The sequence below is a fragment of the Gobio gobio genome (assembly GCF_949357685.1).
Source record: "Gobio gobio genome assembly, chromosome: 3".
NCBI classification, from domain to species: domain Eukaryota; kingdom Metazoa; phylum Chordata; class Actinopteri; order Cypriniformes; family Gobionidae; genus Gobio; species Gobio gobio.
This window is the reverse complement of record NC_137099.1, coordinates 57,466,906-57,486,284: the sequence shown is the minus strand read 5'-3', so window position 1 is coordinate 57,486,284 and position 19,379 is coordinate 57,466,906. Positions and strand designations below refer to the sequence as shown.

General features: G+C 39.0%; 1 protein-coding gene across 2 annotated transcripts; it reads right to left on the bottom strand.

The window, feature by feature from the left end:
• Positions 1-2,313: 2,313 nt before the first annotated feature.
• golga7ba (golgin A7 family, member Ba) lies at positions 2,314-19,138 on the bottom strand. 2 transcript variants are annotated; one of them, XM_079811515.1, is made up of 5 exons: positions 16,404-16,602; positions 6,222-6,347; positions 5,508-5,660; positions 5,304-5,405; positions 2,314-5,008 (listed from the first exon to the last, which is right to left on the bottom strand). In XM_079811515.1, exons 1-5 carry the CDS (start codon positions 16,461-16,463, stop codon positions 4,928-4,930), a joined length of 522 nt encoding a protein of 173 aa, XP_079667641.1. In that variant the 5' UTR covers positions 16,464-16,602; the 3' UTR covers positions 2,314-4,927. The 2 variants fall into 2 exon arrangements, with proteins under 2 accessions (XP_079667641.1, XP_079667642.1); XM_079811516.1 differs by lacking the exon at positions 16,404-16,602 and adding an exon at positions 19,063-19,138 and having other exon boundaries at positions 2,638-5,008.
• Between the last annotated feature and the right edge of the window lie 241 nt (positions 19,139-19,379).

Sequence of the window (19,379 nt, the reverse complement as noted above, 5' to 3'; positions counted from 1 at the left end):
CACACTTATAATACCAGTTTAGCTCAACCAATGACCATCAATGCTTTATTGTGTTCAGTCTGTGGAGTCAAAGGTCGCATTAGCAATTAAAGAACAAACACTTCAGCAAAACATGCTCAGCTCAAAGTGTCGGAATCATTTTGCTCCCAAATGTTTATTAATTTTACAGGTAGTGACTGTATGAAGAATTTGGGGGTATAATATGTCAGTTTACTTTGCTCTCCTCACTCACATAAATGAACTATAGTGTCCTAGTAAAACATGATATCTGGTGTCTGAATCATTTTTGGTTTGACTGTACATGAAATTAGTGTTTTGATGAAACAATATTTAATGCAAAATTATCACTGCAGCCCCGTCTGATATAGATGTAAAGACATTTCGTATGACTATAAATGTGATATTGCTCATAAATATCCAACTATATGATATGAATTTCATTCTTTATGTCAGTATATTCATGAGAAAACAAATCTGTTTGAATAAAGTTGTACCATTTTGTTTTATATTTTTAAGCCTGTTTACCTTTTTTTTTAATAATTTGTAAGATAATAAAGATATTGTTTGATAAGTGAGATCTCTGATGCGGAAAAAAACAATAGTGCTTGAAAGTCCAGGAATCTCATTTTACAGTATCTGTACGAACCCTGAAAGAATTACAAACGTCAAGCAACACATTGATGTAATATTTTGAAATAGAAAGACTGAAATGGTATTTTCTTGTAAAATGTACTCTAATAATCTAACACTGTAAAAAGATTTTTATAGTATAATCTATAACTAACAGGCTAGAAATGCCTCGCCATTTTTTTCGTCATTGTAAAAAATGTAAGGTTGTACAACAAAAAAATCTTACTATTTTCCCTAGCTTTTTCTTGTTGACTCAACTTTTGTAAATAACAGTTATACGAACTGAAAATAAGTTGTCTGTGACAAAAATCAAAAACATTAAGTTGAGTCAACTTGATGCAACTATTCTGTAACAAATATTTTGTGGTTGAGCCAATTCAACATGTTGTGTGTGGAAACAGAAGCTCTTATTAAGAATAAATAGGTTTAGATGTTGATTTTTTATTGAAAATCATTTGGTCGCCATTATGGTGATCAATGTTTCATTCAGTTGGCCAGTTTGACTCTTGGCTTTTTGTGTGAGTTTTTGGTTTTAGTTACAGTGTTAACAAAACACAATTTGTTGGTAAGAAAGAAAGAAACCAAGATGATCAAGTTTTCTAACCTGGTCCTACCACTCTCGTGCATTTCATTTGTACAGAGAGTCTGGCCACTCTCCATTGACAAGCATTAACTTCCTTAAAGGCGGGAACTCTGTTGAAGTTTAAAACTATTGGATCTGTCCAGAGCCACTCTGGATCTGCCATAACCAATCGCTAACGTTTGGTTGTGACGTATGTCATCTCAAACTAGCGCTCAACATCAACGTCAGCGTTCTCAGCCACTCCCTCTGTTCGCTGACTGGACCGGTTAAAATTTGACCGGAGAAAACCCTAATCTTATTTCTGACCGAAAGTGATTTTTTTTTTAAATTAATATTTTACCAGCAAAACTTTGTTGCAGCAGATCAGACATTCTGATTTTAAAATACATTATGAGGAAAACGTGTTTTGATACACACACAGACATCAAGAATCAGCATATGAATCCCAACAATGGTGACATACTTCATGCCGCAATGCATGTTGGGAGCCAATATAGTATTAAAATCCTTCATATGCTGATTCTTGATGTCTGTGTCCCAAAAATCCCAAAATGTATTTAAAAATAAAAATTCAGTCTGATTTGTTGCATAAAAGTTTTGTTGGTAAATATAATATATTATTGACAAATAATCATGTTTGTTTGGGAATAAGAGTAGTGAACTATTCCCCTTTATAATGCTGTTATCTAGATCACCTGATCATTTTTGTTTATGGCTTTCTTTGCAGCAAATTATGTTACACTAAACACTGTTACAAAAACCACAAACTCACATAAAAGCCAAGAGTCAAACCGACCAACTGAACGAAACACTGATCACCATAATGGCGACCACATATTTTCAATAAATCATCAACATCTAAAACCTGTTTATTCTTAATAAGAGCTTATGTTTCCAGACACAAAATATTGAATTGACTCAACTACAAAATATTTGTTACAGAATAGTTGCATCTCTCCAGAAAACAAATAATGTCATGTTGATTCAACTAAGCGTTTTTTGTGTGTGTGTGTGTGTGTGTGTCACAGACAACTTATTTTCAGTTTATACAGTATAACTGTTATATACAAAAGTTGCGTCAACAATAAAAAGCTAGAGGAAAATAGTACTAAGATTTATTTGTTGTACAAGATTTTTACAGTGTGGATTTTTGCTGAACCAACACAACAAAATCAGTCTTTTCAACTTTTTTCAAGTTGTGTTTTTTACAGTGTGAGTTTACATCTCGCAATTCAGACTTTTATCTCGAAATTCTCACTTTTTTTCCTCAAAGTTTACATCTCACAATTATTTTTTTCCTCAAGATTGTGTTTAACCTAAAAGCATTTCTTTTTAATCAAGTAGAAAATGGCTAAATAAAACCCTGTTCAGAAAAACAAAAAAACATTTAAATGAAATATGGATTGAAAGAAAGTGGCTTGTTTGACCATCATTGTTCATTTATTTTGCTACACAACAGAAAAACCATTATTGACTTCTCTTTCTCTTTGCATAAATAGGGGCCAAAGGTTCTCAGTAAGAAATGGAAGCTCATGATGAAGGATCATGTGAGGAAGCTCTGGCCCTTGGCAGTCACGTCATCAGGACTCGTTTCTGCTCTGACGGCGCGTTATGAGTACAAAGCGTGAACGATTAGCACACTGTGAAATAAAGCAAATCAGAAATAAAGTCATAAATAGTACCCGTGGTTTAAGATGGCAGTGTCTGGGGTCAGATATCCGCCCTGTCCTCTCATTAACAGCTACTGATCCTAGTCTAAAATATGACTTCTAGTCAATAATTTGAGTAAAAGTGCTCATCTCTAAATGCTCAAACAAAAGGTCAACAATCATGAAAATGGAAGACTGTCATGTGCCGTTCGGCAGCTACATCACATGAGTGAGATTGCATATTACAGTGACAAAAGCTTATGTGCGCTTTACCCACAATGCTACAGATAGTATGGAAGCTTGTGTCCGCCACGGAATAAGAAAGTGAAAAAGGTAATTGTGACTTTTTATTTCGCAATTCTGACTTTTTTTTTATTCTGAGGCCCCGATCAGAAAGAACAGTTTTAGCGGCCTGATACGCCTTGTGTTTTTCTAGGAGCGCATATAGCGCCTGAAGTTGAAAAAAAAAACGTCATGACGTCATCGCATTTTTTTCCATTGTCCAATCGAATTAATGGAGGCGAACCTTCCGTTGTGGTGATGGTTACCTTGATTAGACTGACAGCACAGCTTATTTTTTGGAGTTGCCTAGCAATTTTAAAAAAACGCAGCGCATTTCGGTATTCTGACTTTTTTTTCCCGGAATTCGGAGTTTACATCTCGGAATTCTGACTTTTTTCTTGAATTTTGAGTTCACATCTCGAAATTCTGACTTTACATCTCGTAAATCTGACTTTATATCTCGGAACTCTGACTTTTTTCTCAGAATTCTTAGTAAACATCCTGGAATTCTGACTTTTTTTCTCGGAATTCTGAATTTACATCTCGGAATTCTGACTTTTTTCTCGGAATTCTGAGCATACATCTCGGAATTCTGACTTTTTTCTGTGAATTCTGAGTTTACATCTCGGAATTCTGACTTTTTTCTGTGAATTCTGAGTTTACATCTCGGAATTCTGACTTTTTTCTCGGAATTCTGAGTTTACATCTCGGAATTCTAAATTTTTTCGTTGAATTTGGAGTTTACATCTCGGAATTCTGACTTTACATAACGGAATTCTGACTTTACATCTCGGAAATCTGACTTTACATCTCGGAATTCGGAGTTTACATCTCGGAATTCTGACTTTATATCTCGGAAATCTGACTTTTTTCTCAGAATTCTGACATTACATCTCGGAAATCTGACTTTACATCTCGGAATTCGGAGTTTACATCTCGGAACTCTGACTTTTTCTCTGAAATCTGAGTATACATCCCGGAATTCTGACTTTTCTCTGAAATCTGAATTTACATCTCGGAAATCTGACTTTTTTCTCAGAATTCTGAGTATACATCCCGGAATTCTGACTTTTTTTCTCTGAATTCTGAATTTACATCTCGGAATTCTGACTTTTTTCTCGGAATTCTGAGTATACATCTCGGAATTCTGACTTTGTTCTCGGAATTCTGAGTTTACATCTCGAGATTCTGACTTTTTTTCGCTGAATTCTGAGTTTACATCTCAGAATTCTGACTTTTTTCTAGAAATTCTTAGTTTACAACTTGCAAGTACAACTTTGCCCTCTACTAATTCTTAGAATTCAGAGAAAAAAGCTAGAAGCTGTAAAATGAGTTTACATCTTGGAATTCTGACTTTTTCTCTGAATTCTGAGTTTACACCTCTCAATTATCAAATATCTAACAGTTCTGTCTTTTTACTCAGAATCTCAAGAGAAAAAAGTCAGGATTGTAAAATAAAAGGTCATGATTACCTCTTTTATTTTTTATTCCGTGGTGGAAACAAGCTTCCTTAGCTAGTGACTCGAGATGTGCAACAACTGCAGATTGGTGAAGGTGCCGGAGTGTCGTGGTAACATCTATTCAGATGACTGAGGTAATGACGCGCTGCTTTCAGCTGATGTGTGTTGTGGAGGCAGTTCATGTCAGTGTGTTTCTGTTTGGCGATGCTGAACGGTCAGCGTGTCTGTTCAGCGGGCGTCAGCATGAAGGCGTCACACGTGGGCGAGTGAGTGCGTGTGGACGGGTGAATGTTTGTGTGTGTGTGTGTGTGTGTGTGTGTGAATCATCGTCCACTGCTGCTGGTTGTGCTGCTTCCTGAGCTTGAGCCGCTGGAGCCGCGATCCTCATACACACTGATCTCAATCTAACACACTCGGGTTAAGAGAAAAACACACACAGTATTAAACAACCTTACATGCACAAACTACTAGAAATAACTGCACATACGTTCTCACACTAGACTGCTATGAATATGATACAAATTTGGTGTCCAATTTAAATTGATTTTAGTATCACTAATATACTGACACACACACACACACACACACACACACACACACACACACACACACACACACACACACACACACACACACACACACACACACACACACACACACACACACACACACACACACACACACACAGTGTAAGGATACGACCCTCATGCCTCTCTCTATAGGGTCTGTGATGAGGAGACCTCTCGGAGCATAGATCTTCTCATTCTGCTCCTGAATGTACCGCGAGATCTTCTTCAGCACCTGCACAAACACACATAACCACTCAATGTAAAGTAAAGTAACCAGTGACAGCCAGCTTTCTTTGTACGTGTCATTTCGGGGTGAGTTTATCTGATACTGTACCTTCTCATAGCGTGTCTCGATGCACAGGAATATGAGGTAAACCGTGAGGCAGGCCAGACAGCCCTCGAGGTAGGACTGGCCTCCGATCTTCTCCGCCTCTGCATAGTAATTATTCAGCGTCTTCACCGTGTCCTCAAACAGCGTCCTCTCAATCTGACCAATCGGATGCAAGGAGAAGAGGAGTCAGCCAATCAGAGAGCAGCAGGGAGGTCATTATATGGCAGAAACTAGTGGGTTTGAATCAAAAACTGACTCAGATCAGGTGATGGAAGTTATGAAAACACTCCATCATAATAAATAAAGAGATAGTGAGAATGACAGCTTTACATGTTGAACTCTCTCTCTCCTTGCCTTTTACTGAGCAAGTCTTCACTGGCTGTCTGTAACATGATCTTACACCTTTAAACAGCTCAATGAGCTGCTAATAGAGCTGATAATAATGTGTGTGTTGTGTGGAGTTTGCGCACTCAGCAGTGCTTTTGCTGAAGAGCGGAGTTTCTCTGAGTGAAGAGCCCTGTTGTCTTTTTCTGGCCGTCTCCTTTTTACTTGCGTTGTCTCTCTTTTGTCGCGCCACACACACACACGCACACGCACACACACACACACACACACACACACACACACACACACACACACACACACACACACACACACACACACACACACACACACACACACACACACACACACACACACACACACACACACACTTACCCTGCTGTCTAACTCGGAGGGGAACTTGGTCTGGAACTTGCAGATGGTGCCATCCGTGTAGTCTCTCTGAATGAAGACCTTGTTGGCTAGAGATGCGCTGTGTCTCAACTCCTGAAGGTTATGGAACTACGGCAGACGGAGAGAGAGAGAGAGAGAGAGAGAGAGAGGGTTACAGTGCGCTACAGTCTGATCCAATCATAAATCACATTACCTTGGGCTGCTAGATGTTAAACAATCCATGAAAAATGTCTTGGCGAATGCAGTTTTCTGTCCTCTGTCTATTGAAAACAGAAGTTTGGGCAATGGAAATGAGCCACTGGCGTTCAGGTACATCCCTGCCATTAACGCACTTTCTAGTCAGTGACATTGGATGGTGGTTTTAGAGATGTTTGCGGTGTAGAGCAGTGATGTCATCATTCGCTCATCACAGCTTATGATGACATCACTGCATTACTCTATGAGGTAATGACGACATCATAATGGCGGAGCCAATTTAGATCTCTACTTCCATTTCACCTCCTATTGAAAGAAGCATTTATTTCGACACAAGGTTAACGTATTAACGCTGAATATTAAGAGAATATTAACGTTGCCAAACAAACGATTAATAATAAAGGGTGTCGCGCACAAGCGCAGAGCTGTTCAAAATCCTGCCGTGCCATTCACATAGTTTTCCATTAAACAACAGTTTGTCTCAAAACATGATTATTGTGTAATGACTGAGGCTGGATGAGTGGGTATAGACATTTGTCAGTATTTTTCTTTCTGTGTAAAGTCTGTGCTTATGGAAATATGTATTATAGATTTCCCTTTCTGTTTCTGTTGTGCAGTTCTTACAGCAAAACACACCGACGGCACTTTCTTTCATTCTTGAAGTGAAGTTTTTGCCTATATGGTGATTAGATGCACTGTTTTTGAACATGAGAACACGACGCGTCTGGTGCGCGGCATTTGGTGCTTCATCAATAGCGTGAACACAAGCATAAAGGGTATGCCAAAAATAGCATGTCTCATAATTAACACAGCTGTCTTAACCCTAAGGGTCCTCCATAAGGTCCTCAAGGGTCCCCAGAAAAGGTCAGAGAATAAAAAGACAACGCAAAAATGGATAAAGTCTACCAAACATTCTTTTTCATTTCTACACGTTTCTCTCCTTTCTTGCCGTATACATAGGCTACTTTCCAGAATTGTATATGCTTGTTTTGTATCTTTCTAGTTAGTCCCCTTTATCTTGCACACTGGGGTTGTAAGGCTATTGTGTAAGTTGCTTATACAAATAATTTGTTGTTGAACATTTTTCTTCTTTAGGTTTTTACATTCAGACAATTTATTAAGTCTGGAAACGATATTTTGTATTATAATAATCACACAATTTATCTAACAGTTTAAATGTTTTTTTTTCTCATAAATATAGATGGAATTTAGGAAGGGGGTCCCTAATAAAAGACTCATCGTATTTGGGGGTCCATGGCATCATAAAGTTTGAAAACCCGTGTCTTACCTGAATGTAAGCAGGTGACAAATGAAATCGGATGCGTGTCAGTGTTGGACTCAATATTGCTCTTAAAGTGACCGCTATAGCTGACCTCCTGCCGTCTGTCATTAAAGTTCATCAAAGAACACAAATCACCCACTGATCTTGACTGAGTAACTTCTGTAGCTGGTTTATGGGATGATTTTAGACTCAAAATGATTAATAAATGCACATATACAATTATTCATGAACTTGATAAATGTTGCAGACATGTTTTACTATCCACAAACAAATGCCTTTTAACTTGTGTGTGCAAAATACAGAATTACATGAATGTGCAGCGATTGGTACAAATAGAGACATAGTTGTGAATACAAAACTTCAATTTTGTATTAATGTAAGTGAATTTGCGCGTGTAATGAGTAAGATGTGCATTTGTGGATCCGGCATTCACGTGCATGCATTCATTGACTCGTCTGTGAGTCGATCGTATTTGATTCATTTGGATTTTGAGACTTTCATTTCGCCGGTTTGGCCTTGCACGATCCACACACACACAGCTGTCTAAGAAAACCTGCTGCCTCTAGATGGCAGTATTCTGCCAAAACAGACACCGGCACCATGAGCGTTATTCTGCCTATAAGACTATTATAACTATTATGTGTCCTCATTATAAAGACGAGGAAAACGCTTAATAGTAGGCTAACGTTAAAAAGGTATTAATAACATATAGACTACTTTGTATAGGCAAACAGATTAAATCAGGTTATGAACACAACATTTTTCACCCATAGAAAACCATTATAAATTGCAATATAGCGCATGTTCAATAAAGTAGCCTACTTTTAATATCACCATTTTACTGCAGGAAGCCACATTAAGCGTTTTCTTTTATAATAGACTTTATGGGAGAAAATGCTTACTATGTACATGATGAGCCCAGGAAGTACAAATCGCTGCACATTCATGTAATTCTGTATTTTGCACACACAAGTTGAAAGGCATTTGTTTGTGGATAGTAAAACATGTCTGCAACATTTATCAAGTTCATGGATAATTGTGTGTGCATTTATTAATATTTTTGAGTCTAAAATCATCCCATACTGGTTTTAACATGCATTAATCTATATTTAATTCATACACTGAAGATTATGCTATGTTATTTTACGTTTGATTCGGTTTCTGTTCCTGAATTACTGTTAGACCTGAAACTTAATTATTTACTGCTGACTGTTCACTTGTATTCAATAATGTTTTAAAGCTACACTGTGTGATATTTTCCCCCATCTAGTGGTGAAAGGGTATATGACCATCCAGTGAATATTAGTTTCTGTTCCTCTCAATTCCGATTTCGTTTTAACTCCTACGGTGGCCAATTTAGTCCAAGATTAACATGGCTTCCAGTTCGACCGCGTCCACATTCGACACGGTGCCATCGAGTGTTAAAACGCCAAAGGCGAAGCTTGAATTTACGGGTATGTCCCTCTTTGGCTAATGTACTTTTAAGATGGAGGGGCAACATGGCGACCGGCATTCGAACCCCTCACCCGTATGTATGTTCAATGGCATATTATAAACTTACGAGAATACTTTATTACTGGAAAGAAGTAAATATACATTAACGAGCACATATATTTTTGAAAGAGTGTTTTTAGCTAAGAATAAACTAAAAAAGTTACACAGTGTAGCTTTAAATGTATACTTTCAGGCGTATATTAGTCGTTTTTGCTGTGGAATATCAGTTGGAATCGAGAATTGTGAAATTTCACTGGTATCTGTTTTGGTATGAAAATAAATATTACACATGATATTCTTTCACGGTCTATGGATGCCCTAAAGTAGCCTTGGCCACCCCAAGTATAAAAGTCTAGTCCCGCCACTGATCATAATGATCATCAGCTCACAAAATGCAGAGTAATGCAGACACTGATGTCATCATTACTTCATGAAGAAATGCAGTGATGTTGTCTTTAACTTATAGATTAATCCAGTGATGACCTCTTTATTTAATGGGCACTTCATTGCCAGTGTGCGCACACAAACACCAGTGAGACTGGCCATCTGTCACTGCCAACACACACTAACATCAGCATGAGCTGCGGGTCCTTCCATCCCCCGCGCTTTCCTGCCTTTTCACCTCTTTCTGCAGTGCAGATTTGCCGTTTTTCCAGTATAATGATGAAACTCACTGCTTAACTACCGAGTATGATGCATCGTTGAAGAAATCAACTGGTAGTGATGTGTTGTTCAATAAGAGCCGATTCTTTGTAGCGAATGAGAAGAGCCGAATCTTCAGCCGGAGGCGGGGGCGGGACTTTATTTGGATGGGCACACCATGCGGCCAATCACACGGGAGGACAGACTAGGATCTTTTTAAACCGTGGGTCCAGCGCGGTGGTTTCACAAAGCACACTGTTGTTCTCCAATCTCAGAAATGTTCTGTCCATGGATGAACAAAGAGTAGGAAGACTCGGCATTGTTGCAACCCCGGTCCCGTCAGAGAGAGTCTTCTCAAAAACAGGACAGATGATCACAGAGAGGAGAAATCCCATCAGCCCATCCAGGGCATCTGATGTTTCTCAATGCCAACCTGCACTAAAAGTGTCTTAATGTGAAGACTTTTGCCTTTATTTATTTGATTTGTTTGCGGTGTTCAATTAAAGTTTTATTAAAATGTTAAATAATAGTAACTATTTTTTTTGTAACGAAAAAAAAAATGCATTAAAATAATGCTTTTATGTAAACACTGAATAAAAAACTGCTTACCAACACACAAACTATTCACAATTGCTAAATTGGGCTATAATAGAAGGTGACACTAAATGAAGGCCAGCCGAGCCAAAAGAGCCGAATCTTTGAAAAGAGTCACAATCGTTTCCCGAAACCATCACAAATCTGTGGTTCAACCACATTGGTTAATGTCACGCAGGAGGCGGAGTATATTATGGCAAGCCATTTTGACTTTTATTCTTCACAGGATATAAATTCTTGATACCAGCAATTCAATTTTCACTAGTGAAATGTCACCATAGGCTGCCATTCAAATTGAATTGTTGATATCAAAAATTTATTTTTTTACTAGTAGCAATTAAATTCCTGATTTCATCAGTTGAATGTTACTAGCAGCCTATGGTGACATTTCACTAGTGAAAATACAATTATTGATATCAAGAATTAGAGTTTTTACTAGTGAAAATTGAATTGTTGATATCAAGAATTCATATCCTGTGATTGAATAAAAGTCAAAACGGCTTGCCATAGGAGTAATGGTGCGTTCATGTCGTAAAGATCGTCTTTACAAGTTGAACGCACATGAACGGCACCACAATGTCGTAATTATGAGTGTGAAGCTGGGGATTTTCTTTAAGCTTGTTGGAGTTGGGGGCGTGTCAGTGAGAAACATAACAGAATACTTAAAGGGATTTAGCAGTGATATTGTCAGGCTTTTCTATTCACTGAGAAGTAAGTTAATTTCCTGCACACAATATTATATCGTTATAATATAATAATATGTAACGCTAAAGTTTACAGTTGCTTCATAAATTAAATAAAAACATAAAAGAGCAAAACACGATACACATTTCTTTGTCTTTCATTTTCTAGAAGTAGAGTTTAAGAACCACGCTGTATTTTTGTGTAAATAATTAAAGGGGTGGTTGATTACGATTTCCCTTTTTAAACTTTAGTGAGTGTGTGATGTTGCTGTTTGAGCATAAACAACATCTGCAAATGTACGACGCTCAGAGTTCAACTCAAAGGGAGATATTTGCTTCGCTTTTTAAGGACTACAACAAACGGCTGGCAGGGACTACACAAGTTAGTGACATCACTAACCCTGAAATTTACATAAACCCCGCCCCCGGGAACACACAACAAACGGGGTGAGATTATCATGACAGAATATGCTAATCAATGACTTGAAGATATTTAACTCCACACACCAGCTTCATAAATTCATCAACTAACCCTTCAGAAACATCGTCTCACTCTACATGTTGTCTTCTTGAGTCTCTCCATCATTATCCGACTCCGGTTTGAACACAAATGGCTGAACAGTTTCATTGCGTGTCTGCATGAGGTCATCGGAGCTGCTCATTTGCATTTAAAGGGACACACACAAAAACAACGTGTTTTTGCTCACCCTCAAAAAGTGATAATTTTAACATGCTATAAAAATGATCTGTGGGGTATTCTGAGCTCAAACTTCACACACACACACGCCCTGGGGACATCAGAGACTAATTTTACGTCTTGTAAAAAGGAGCAATCAACCACCCCTTTAAGAGAAAGCACCGCCATCTTACTCCAACGAAAGTGACTTGAATGCACCTGACGTCGTAAACACAACTTTCCACCTCCTAAATACGAATTTCCCAGGAGAACGCACCATAACTGCTTTTAATTCATTAGTTTGAAAGCGACTTCATGCTAGATTTTTTATTTCCAGATTCAATCATAGTTACGTAGTAGAGCACGTAAAATCTCATTAAATCTCTCGACAAACTAAAAGACATAAATGACATTTGTATGTATTCGAAATAAAACATACAGATTGTACTAAATGTCAGCTTGCTTGTTTTGCTCACGATAAGGATTTATTAAGTCCCAAAAACCTATGCTTCTAACCAGGTCCAACTACACAAGTTTGCTATGCTGTTTGCGAATGTTCGTTGGATCTATGGTTTCGGGAAACACCGACTCGTTGAACTATGCTGATAACGAAGGAACTTGCGACCATAGTTGGCTAAAGCTATGTTTTTGGGGAACGCACCCCAGAATGATCAAACCTATAATGACACACTGAAGATTGCAATAATAAACCACATTCCACGACAAACATCAGCACAGCACCAAACTACACAAACACTGAAGCTCACAGGCCAGTGTGTTTCTGCTGTCACACCGACATTTATAACACAACATATAAAAGGACATTGCTTTATGTAACTCTTTATCTTTGGACATCTACAGGTCAGATACATGGGCAGTCCTGACAACCAGTTTATTTAAAAACCGGCTCTGATTTAGTAGCAGGGCCTGCCAGTTCATGACTCCTTCTGATATAGTAACAGGCTGAGACAGCACGCGCTGGTTCAAACACACACACACACACACACACACACACACACACACACACACACACACACACACACACACACACACACACACACACACACACACACACACACACACACACACACACACACACAGCTCTTCAGTGCAGTGGACGCGGTCAATCTCTGGCACTGAACATTTGCACAGATCTCAAGAAATCTTGCAACGCTCAGATAAGAGGCATATCCGGTGTCAAATAAATGCACAACACCACATTTACCTGTTGAACTCCCAAAATACACTAAATCCAGAACTAAAAGATGTCGGGAAAAGATCTAATAAGGCATGGTACTGTAATATATACCATTGTGTGGAATAATTAACACATTCATACACTCTCAGAAAATAAGGTAGGGTGGAGGTACAATTGTGTTCCTTAGGGAACAAAACGTATAACTGTAAATTTAAAGGTACACAATTGGTCCTTAGGGTACAATTACACCATTGTTTTCCTCTACTTAGAGCAGGGGTAGGCAAGTTCGGTTCTAGAGAGTCGCTGTCCTGCAGAGTTTGACTCCAACCCTGAAACATATCTACAGAAGCTCTTATTGAGAATTAACAGAGGTTTAGATGTTGATGATTTATTGGAAATGTTTGGTCGCCATTATGGAGATCAGTGTTTCATTTAGTTGGCCAGTTTGACTCTTTGCTTTTTAAGTGAGTTTGTGTTTTTTGTTACAGTGTTAACAAAACACGTAATCTGTTCAAATCAAAAGAAGTTATCATGAAGTTTGACTAAACTCATCACTGACTAAAAATAGTAATAAATAATATTCGCCAACAATACTTTCTTGCCACAGATCAGACATTCTGAATTCTGATTTTTAAATACATTCTAGGGGGGAAAAGTTTCAGACGCACACAGATATCAAGAATCAGCAGATGAACAACAATGGTGACATACTTAATGCTGCAAGCTAGCCTGGCGTGGCCATACTCAATTCTAGTCAGAATTTGAGTCTGGTACCGCTCCATTGAGCTTTGATTATGGGGCGTTTCAACCGAGCCAGGAAAGACCTCAATTGGATAGACCCACAACCAATCAGAGCAACGGAGCGACGCGTAACGTTAGTTGTCAAATGTCAACAGAACTCAACTGCACTGTTACCAAGTCCGTGTTTTTCTCCATGTCCGCGGGTTGAAGCGACCCCAATTATGTGATTATATAAACCCAGGAATGCGAATTTTAGCAGGCAACCTTGCCAAAATAACATATTTTGCCAACCAAACGCCATTTTTTTCCGGAGAACCCCCCGGAAAGTTATTGTTTTGGGCTATAGTTTTGAGTAGCAATTGTGCGCGACATTGCAAAAACACTTGGAAACCCTGTCTGCACGCACGCTGGATTAAGTAACGTTACAAGAAAAAGATGAGTGTAAACGATCTTTGGCAGTAATAAAATAATTTAAGGATACACAGAGTACTTACCAACACGATCATCGTTTCTGAGAGAAATAGTAAAGGTGAATGCATATACGAACAAGTTCTCCATTTAGGATAAGAGCAAATTCAACCCAAGAGCCTTCGATGACGTGGATTATTACGTTACTGTTGATCATCTGTCCATCATCGTCTAAAGCCCGCCCTGACAATTTCATTGGTCCGAACAGTTTCTGTTCGGGCATAATTCCTCCTCTATGGAGCGAGTCCAGACCGAATTGCCCGAGCAAAACATTTTGTGGGCGGGGCTAAATTCGGCTGGCATCCAGGCTAGCTGCAAAGCATGCTGGGGCCATGAGTTTTATACTGTGGTGACTTAGGGTTGGAGCTAAACTCTGCAGGACATCAGCTCTCTAGGACCGAACTTGCCTCTGACTTAGGCCGGCCCGTGTGTCCACCAAAGCGGTTTTAGCCGGCTGAAAACATCTCGCTGTGGGCACTTGAGAGCGTTTTTTTCAGTTGAGACTCTTTGCGTGTTATGATCTGGAATATCTGCGGAAGTGTTACTAGTATCTCATTTCACAGATAGTTTGTTGCTGTATTGATTCTATATAAAAATGCAGATACAATGTAAAGTATTTGCTCTGGCTCTTGTTTTAAAGTAGTTTGTTCCGTTATTATGCTGCTTGTTTTCATCTGTTGACGTTGTACACGCAGAATGTGGCGGTTGGTCGGTGTTGTATTTGTCCCGCCCTTCCTCCACTCTGATTGGACGGCTGGGTCAAAAGTGACAGTGATGAGCGCTGTGTTTTGCTCAATGTTGAACATTCTTCAACTCTCGGCGACCAGTAAAAAACGTTGAACGCTCAGCGCTTGAGTGTGAAATACTCGCTCAGCGCCTCGTCACGCCGCATTCACACGGGACGTCGGCGTTAACGCTTCTCATTTGCGTTGAATGGGTGACATCATGCGTTGCCGAACTGAATTGTGGGTTCCGTCGCTTCACTCGCGTTGCAAGCGGCAGAAGTTGAAGATTTCTCTACTTTTCAAGTGCCAACACAGGCATCATCCAATCAGATCGGCCTATGCAAATACCCCAGAGCAGACGCTAGCCAATTGCATTCATGCAACCCCAGAGCAGACGTGTGATTGGCTGTTGTCACTATGACGGTTGCATCAGTACGAAGCTTCAGCCAAGCGTAAACGCCGACGCTCATGGTGTTATAAAACTTTGATCGCTATAAAACGCTTTGGTGGACAAGTAATATTACTTGACTAAATATTGAGAGTTACAAAAGTGGAATCAACATCAAAATGTAACTTGTTTTTATGTATCCTCTCACATTTGTAATACTTTGGTCAGGTAATAAGAATAATTTATGTCGTTTATATAATATTTATGTGAATAAAAAGTGCTGTTTCATGTCTATCCTTGAATCACTGAAGGTTCATATAGGATTTAGAACGTAATAAGGAATTAAATACTTTTGTAGAGAGAGTAATTTGTACAGTAAACTAATTACACTATTGAAGATGTAACTAGTAACTAATAATTAATTACTTTTTAGAGTAACTTACGCAACACTGACCACTGCATGGTACTTCAATGATCAAGAATTTTGTTGGTAATACCTTTTAATTATGTTTTTCCAAGTACTGCATGGTATTTGAAGTATTTGCAGTTCTACATAAATAACATTGTACATGAATGAATGTGCAAATCATATAATCTGATACCACCACTGTACTACGCCGCTTTTGAACGGGTAAACCGAGACTAAACGCTCTGGGCTGTTGTTACTAAATGCCTCATTAATTATGCATGCAAGCCGCTCTCGGAAACTGTCTGAGAAAGATGAGAGACACTGTTACCGACTCCCGCGAGCACAACCGATCGATCGCGAGGAGACACACACACTCACCGCTGATACCAAAACCATCAAAACACAATCTAACCAGCCGGTGTAGCCTGTACACAATGATTATCTCGCAATGATTATTATAAACAAAGAGATCTCGCGCTCGAAACATTATCACGCGCGCGTTCAAGGTTACTCGCCGGGACGGCGGACACACATTTGACTCCCGAATAAACCTCAGAATAACTTGTGAAATCACATTTAAATCCCAAACCACAGGAACGCACCGCAGGGAATCAAACATCGCCAGTTAAACCACTTTTTAAAAACGGGAAATGCAAATAAAACCCTTACAGACTCGTGGCAGTACGGGAGTTTTGTTCGGTCCGTCGCTGTCCGCGGTGCTGAAATCATTCCTGAACCGGTCACCGACGAGAGAAATTCACAAACACAATTTCTGCTTTCACCAAAAGAGCTTAACGACCCGCGGACAGTCGCTTTATCCCCTTTAGTGTCCAGCTGCGCGCTCGGCCACGTCACAACACGCGCTGCTCGCGCTGATTTAAATACGGCAGCAGATCCTTCTGACTGTCCAGTGCACACACACACACACACACACACACACACACAACAAGCCCGTGTCATCTTGAGTGGTGAACACAATCAATGCTTTAAGATCACACTTTCTTCTATAGGTCTGATCCAAGCAACAGCATCTCAGAGAAGCGGAACTAATTATAATCAGCTAAAGAGGTCCACATATTTGAGAGCACTTCTGTTTTGCACTCTTCATTACAAAACTGTCTTAGCATCTCCCTCTTTTGCACTCGATCTGACAAGAACAAAACCTGATGATCAACTAGTCACCTGTAACAACTTGGGAAATATCTACTCTTTAAAATGGAGGTAAACCAGAATAGTCAGTTTGATGCAGTCCTAATAAAAACATTTGAGTGGAATAAAAAGAGTTAGTTTAGATTTCCACATGATGACATTATCTATCCATCCATACATCCATCCAAATCAGTTATGAGGTGACTTTGACAGTTACAGATTTGAAAAACAAAAAGGCGGGAATAAAGAACCATAAACTCTTTTTGGGTGATCTCCATCCATCCATCCATCCATCCATCCGTCTATCCGTCTATCTATAATTAGTTGTTCTATCTATCTATCCATCCATCGATCCATCTCTCTATCTTCAGTTGTTCTATCTATCGATCGATCGATCGATCGATCGATCTATCTATCTATCTATCTATCTATCTATCTATCTATCTATCTATCTATCTATCTATCTATCTATCTATCTATCTATCTATCTATCTATCTATCTATCTATCTATCTATCTATCTATCTATCTATCTATATCAGTTATGAGGTGGCTTTGACAGTTACAGATTTGAAAAACAAAAAGGCGGGAATAAAGAACCATAAACTCTTTTTGCGTGATCTCCATCCATCCATCCATCCATCCATCCATCCATCCATCCATCCATCCATCCATCCATCCATCCGTCTATCTATAATCAGTTGTTCTATCTATCTATCTATCTATCTATCTATCTATCTATCTATCTATCTATCTATCTATCTATCTATCTATCTATCTATCTATCTATCTATCTATCTATCTATCTATCTATCTATCTATCGATCTATCTATCTATCTATCTATCTATCTATCTATATCAGTTATGAGGTGGCTTTGACAGTTACAGATTTGAAAAACAAAAAGGCGGGAATAAAGAACCATAAACTCTTTTTGCGTGATCTCCATCCATCCATCCATCCATCCATCCATCCATCCATCCATCCATCCATCCATCCATCCATCCATCCATCCATCCATCCGTCTATCTATAATCAGTTGTTCTATCTATCTATCTATCTATCTATCTATCTATCTATCTATCTATCTATCTATCTATCTATCTATCTATCTATCTATCTAATCAGTATGAGCTGACTTTGACAGTTACAGATTTAAAAAACAAAAAGGCGGGAATAAAGAACCATAAACTCTTTTTGGGTGATCTCCATCCATCCATCCATCCATCCATCCATCCATCCATCCATCCATCCATCCATCCATCCATCCATCCATCCATCCATCTGTCTATCTATAATCAGTTGTTCTATCTATCTATCCATCCGTCCATCCATCCATCTCTCTATCATCAGTTGTTCTATCTATCTATCGATCTATCTATCTATATCAGTAATAAAGTGGCTTTGACAGTTATAGATTTGAAAAACAAAAAGGCGGGAATAAAGAACCCTAATCTCTTTTTGGTTGATCTCTATGCATCCATCCATCCATCCATCCATCTATCTATCTATCTAATCAGTATGAGCTGACTTTGACAGTTACAGATTTAAAAAACAAAAAGGCGGGAATAAAGAACCATAAACTCTTACACAAAACCCTTTCAAATGGTTATAAAGGGTTCATCAAGACCATTTGGTTCTGAATAGAACTGAAACTACATGTAAAGAACCTTTAAAGAACCATCTTTTTATAGAGTGATCTATGCATCCAACTATCCATCCATCCACCTTTACCTACCTACCTACCTCTATCTATCTATCTATCTATCTATCTATCTATCTATCTATCTATCTATCTATCTATCTATCTATCTATCTATCTATCTATCTATCTATCTATCTATCTATCTATCTATCTATCTATCTATCTATCTATCTATCGCCACGCGCGATGGCATGCGCTTCACTTGTGGCTGGCCATGTCTAGCGTTTAGTTTACACTGTGTATTGTATATGTAGTTTAATCATATGCATTCTGGGTTGAGCGGTAATCATAACCGATCATGGTTTTAAAAAGCGACGCGTGAAAACAGAGACAGCTATTCGCGTTTGCCCGTAACGTCACGTGATCTCCAAACCAGATTTAAATCATCAAAATGACGCCTTTCAAAACGATCTTACAAACACGGCTCTACCGAACACAGCCGGTGCAAAAATAGGTCGTATGAGGCTGTTTCTCACCTCTGTGGCCATGTTGCCATGCGAGGGCGCGACGCCTGTCCCGGGTGCTGAAGCGGGTTCACGGGAATAAACGTTTGGGCTCGGGGATAAAGAGGGGGCGGAGCCGGAAACAATCACACAATGTGCTGACGCGCGGGGGAGGGATTCAGATTCTATCATTAGGGTTCAGTCAGTCAGTCAAATAATGTTTTGGAGGTATATATCATCTTTAGAAATCACAAAGATTACAATATCTCGACAGAGTTAACCAACAGACATTCACGAAGAGAAGTTGTGTTCGCCTGAGGAGGTAACCATAGCAACAGTGCCTGTACGTC

Coding starts and splice junctions, on each gene's coding strand:
- golga7ba (XM_079811515.1), bottom strand. CDS start 16,463: ATGATTTCAGCACCGCGGACAGCGACGGACCGAACAAAACTCCCGTAC. Junction 5,406..5,507: donor TCGAGACACGCTATGAGAAG/GTACAGTATCAG, acceptor GTGTTTGTGCAG/GTGCTGAAGAAGATCTCGCG. Junction 5,009..5,303: donor TAGAGAGAGGCATGAGGGTC/GTATCCTTACAC, acceptor CGAGTGTGTTAG/ATTGAGATCAGTGTGTATGA.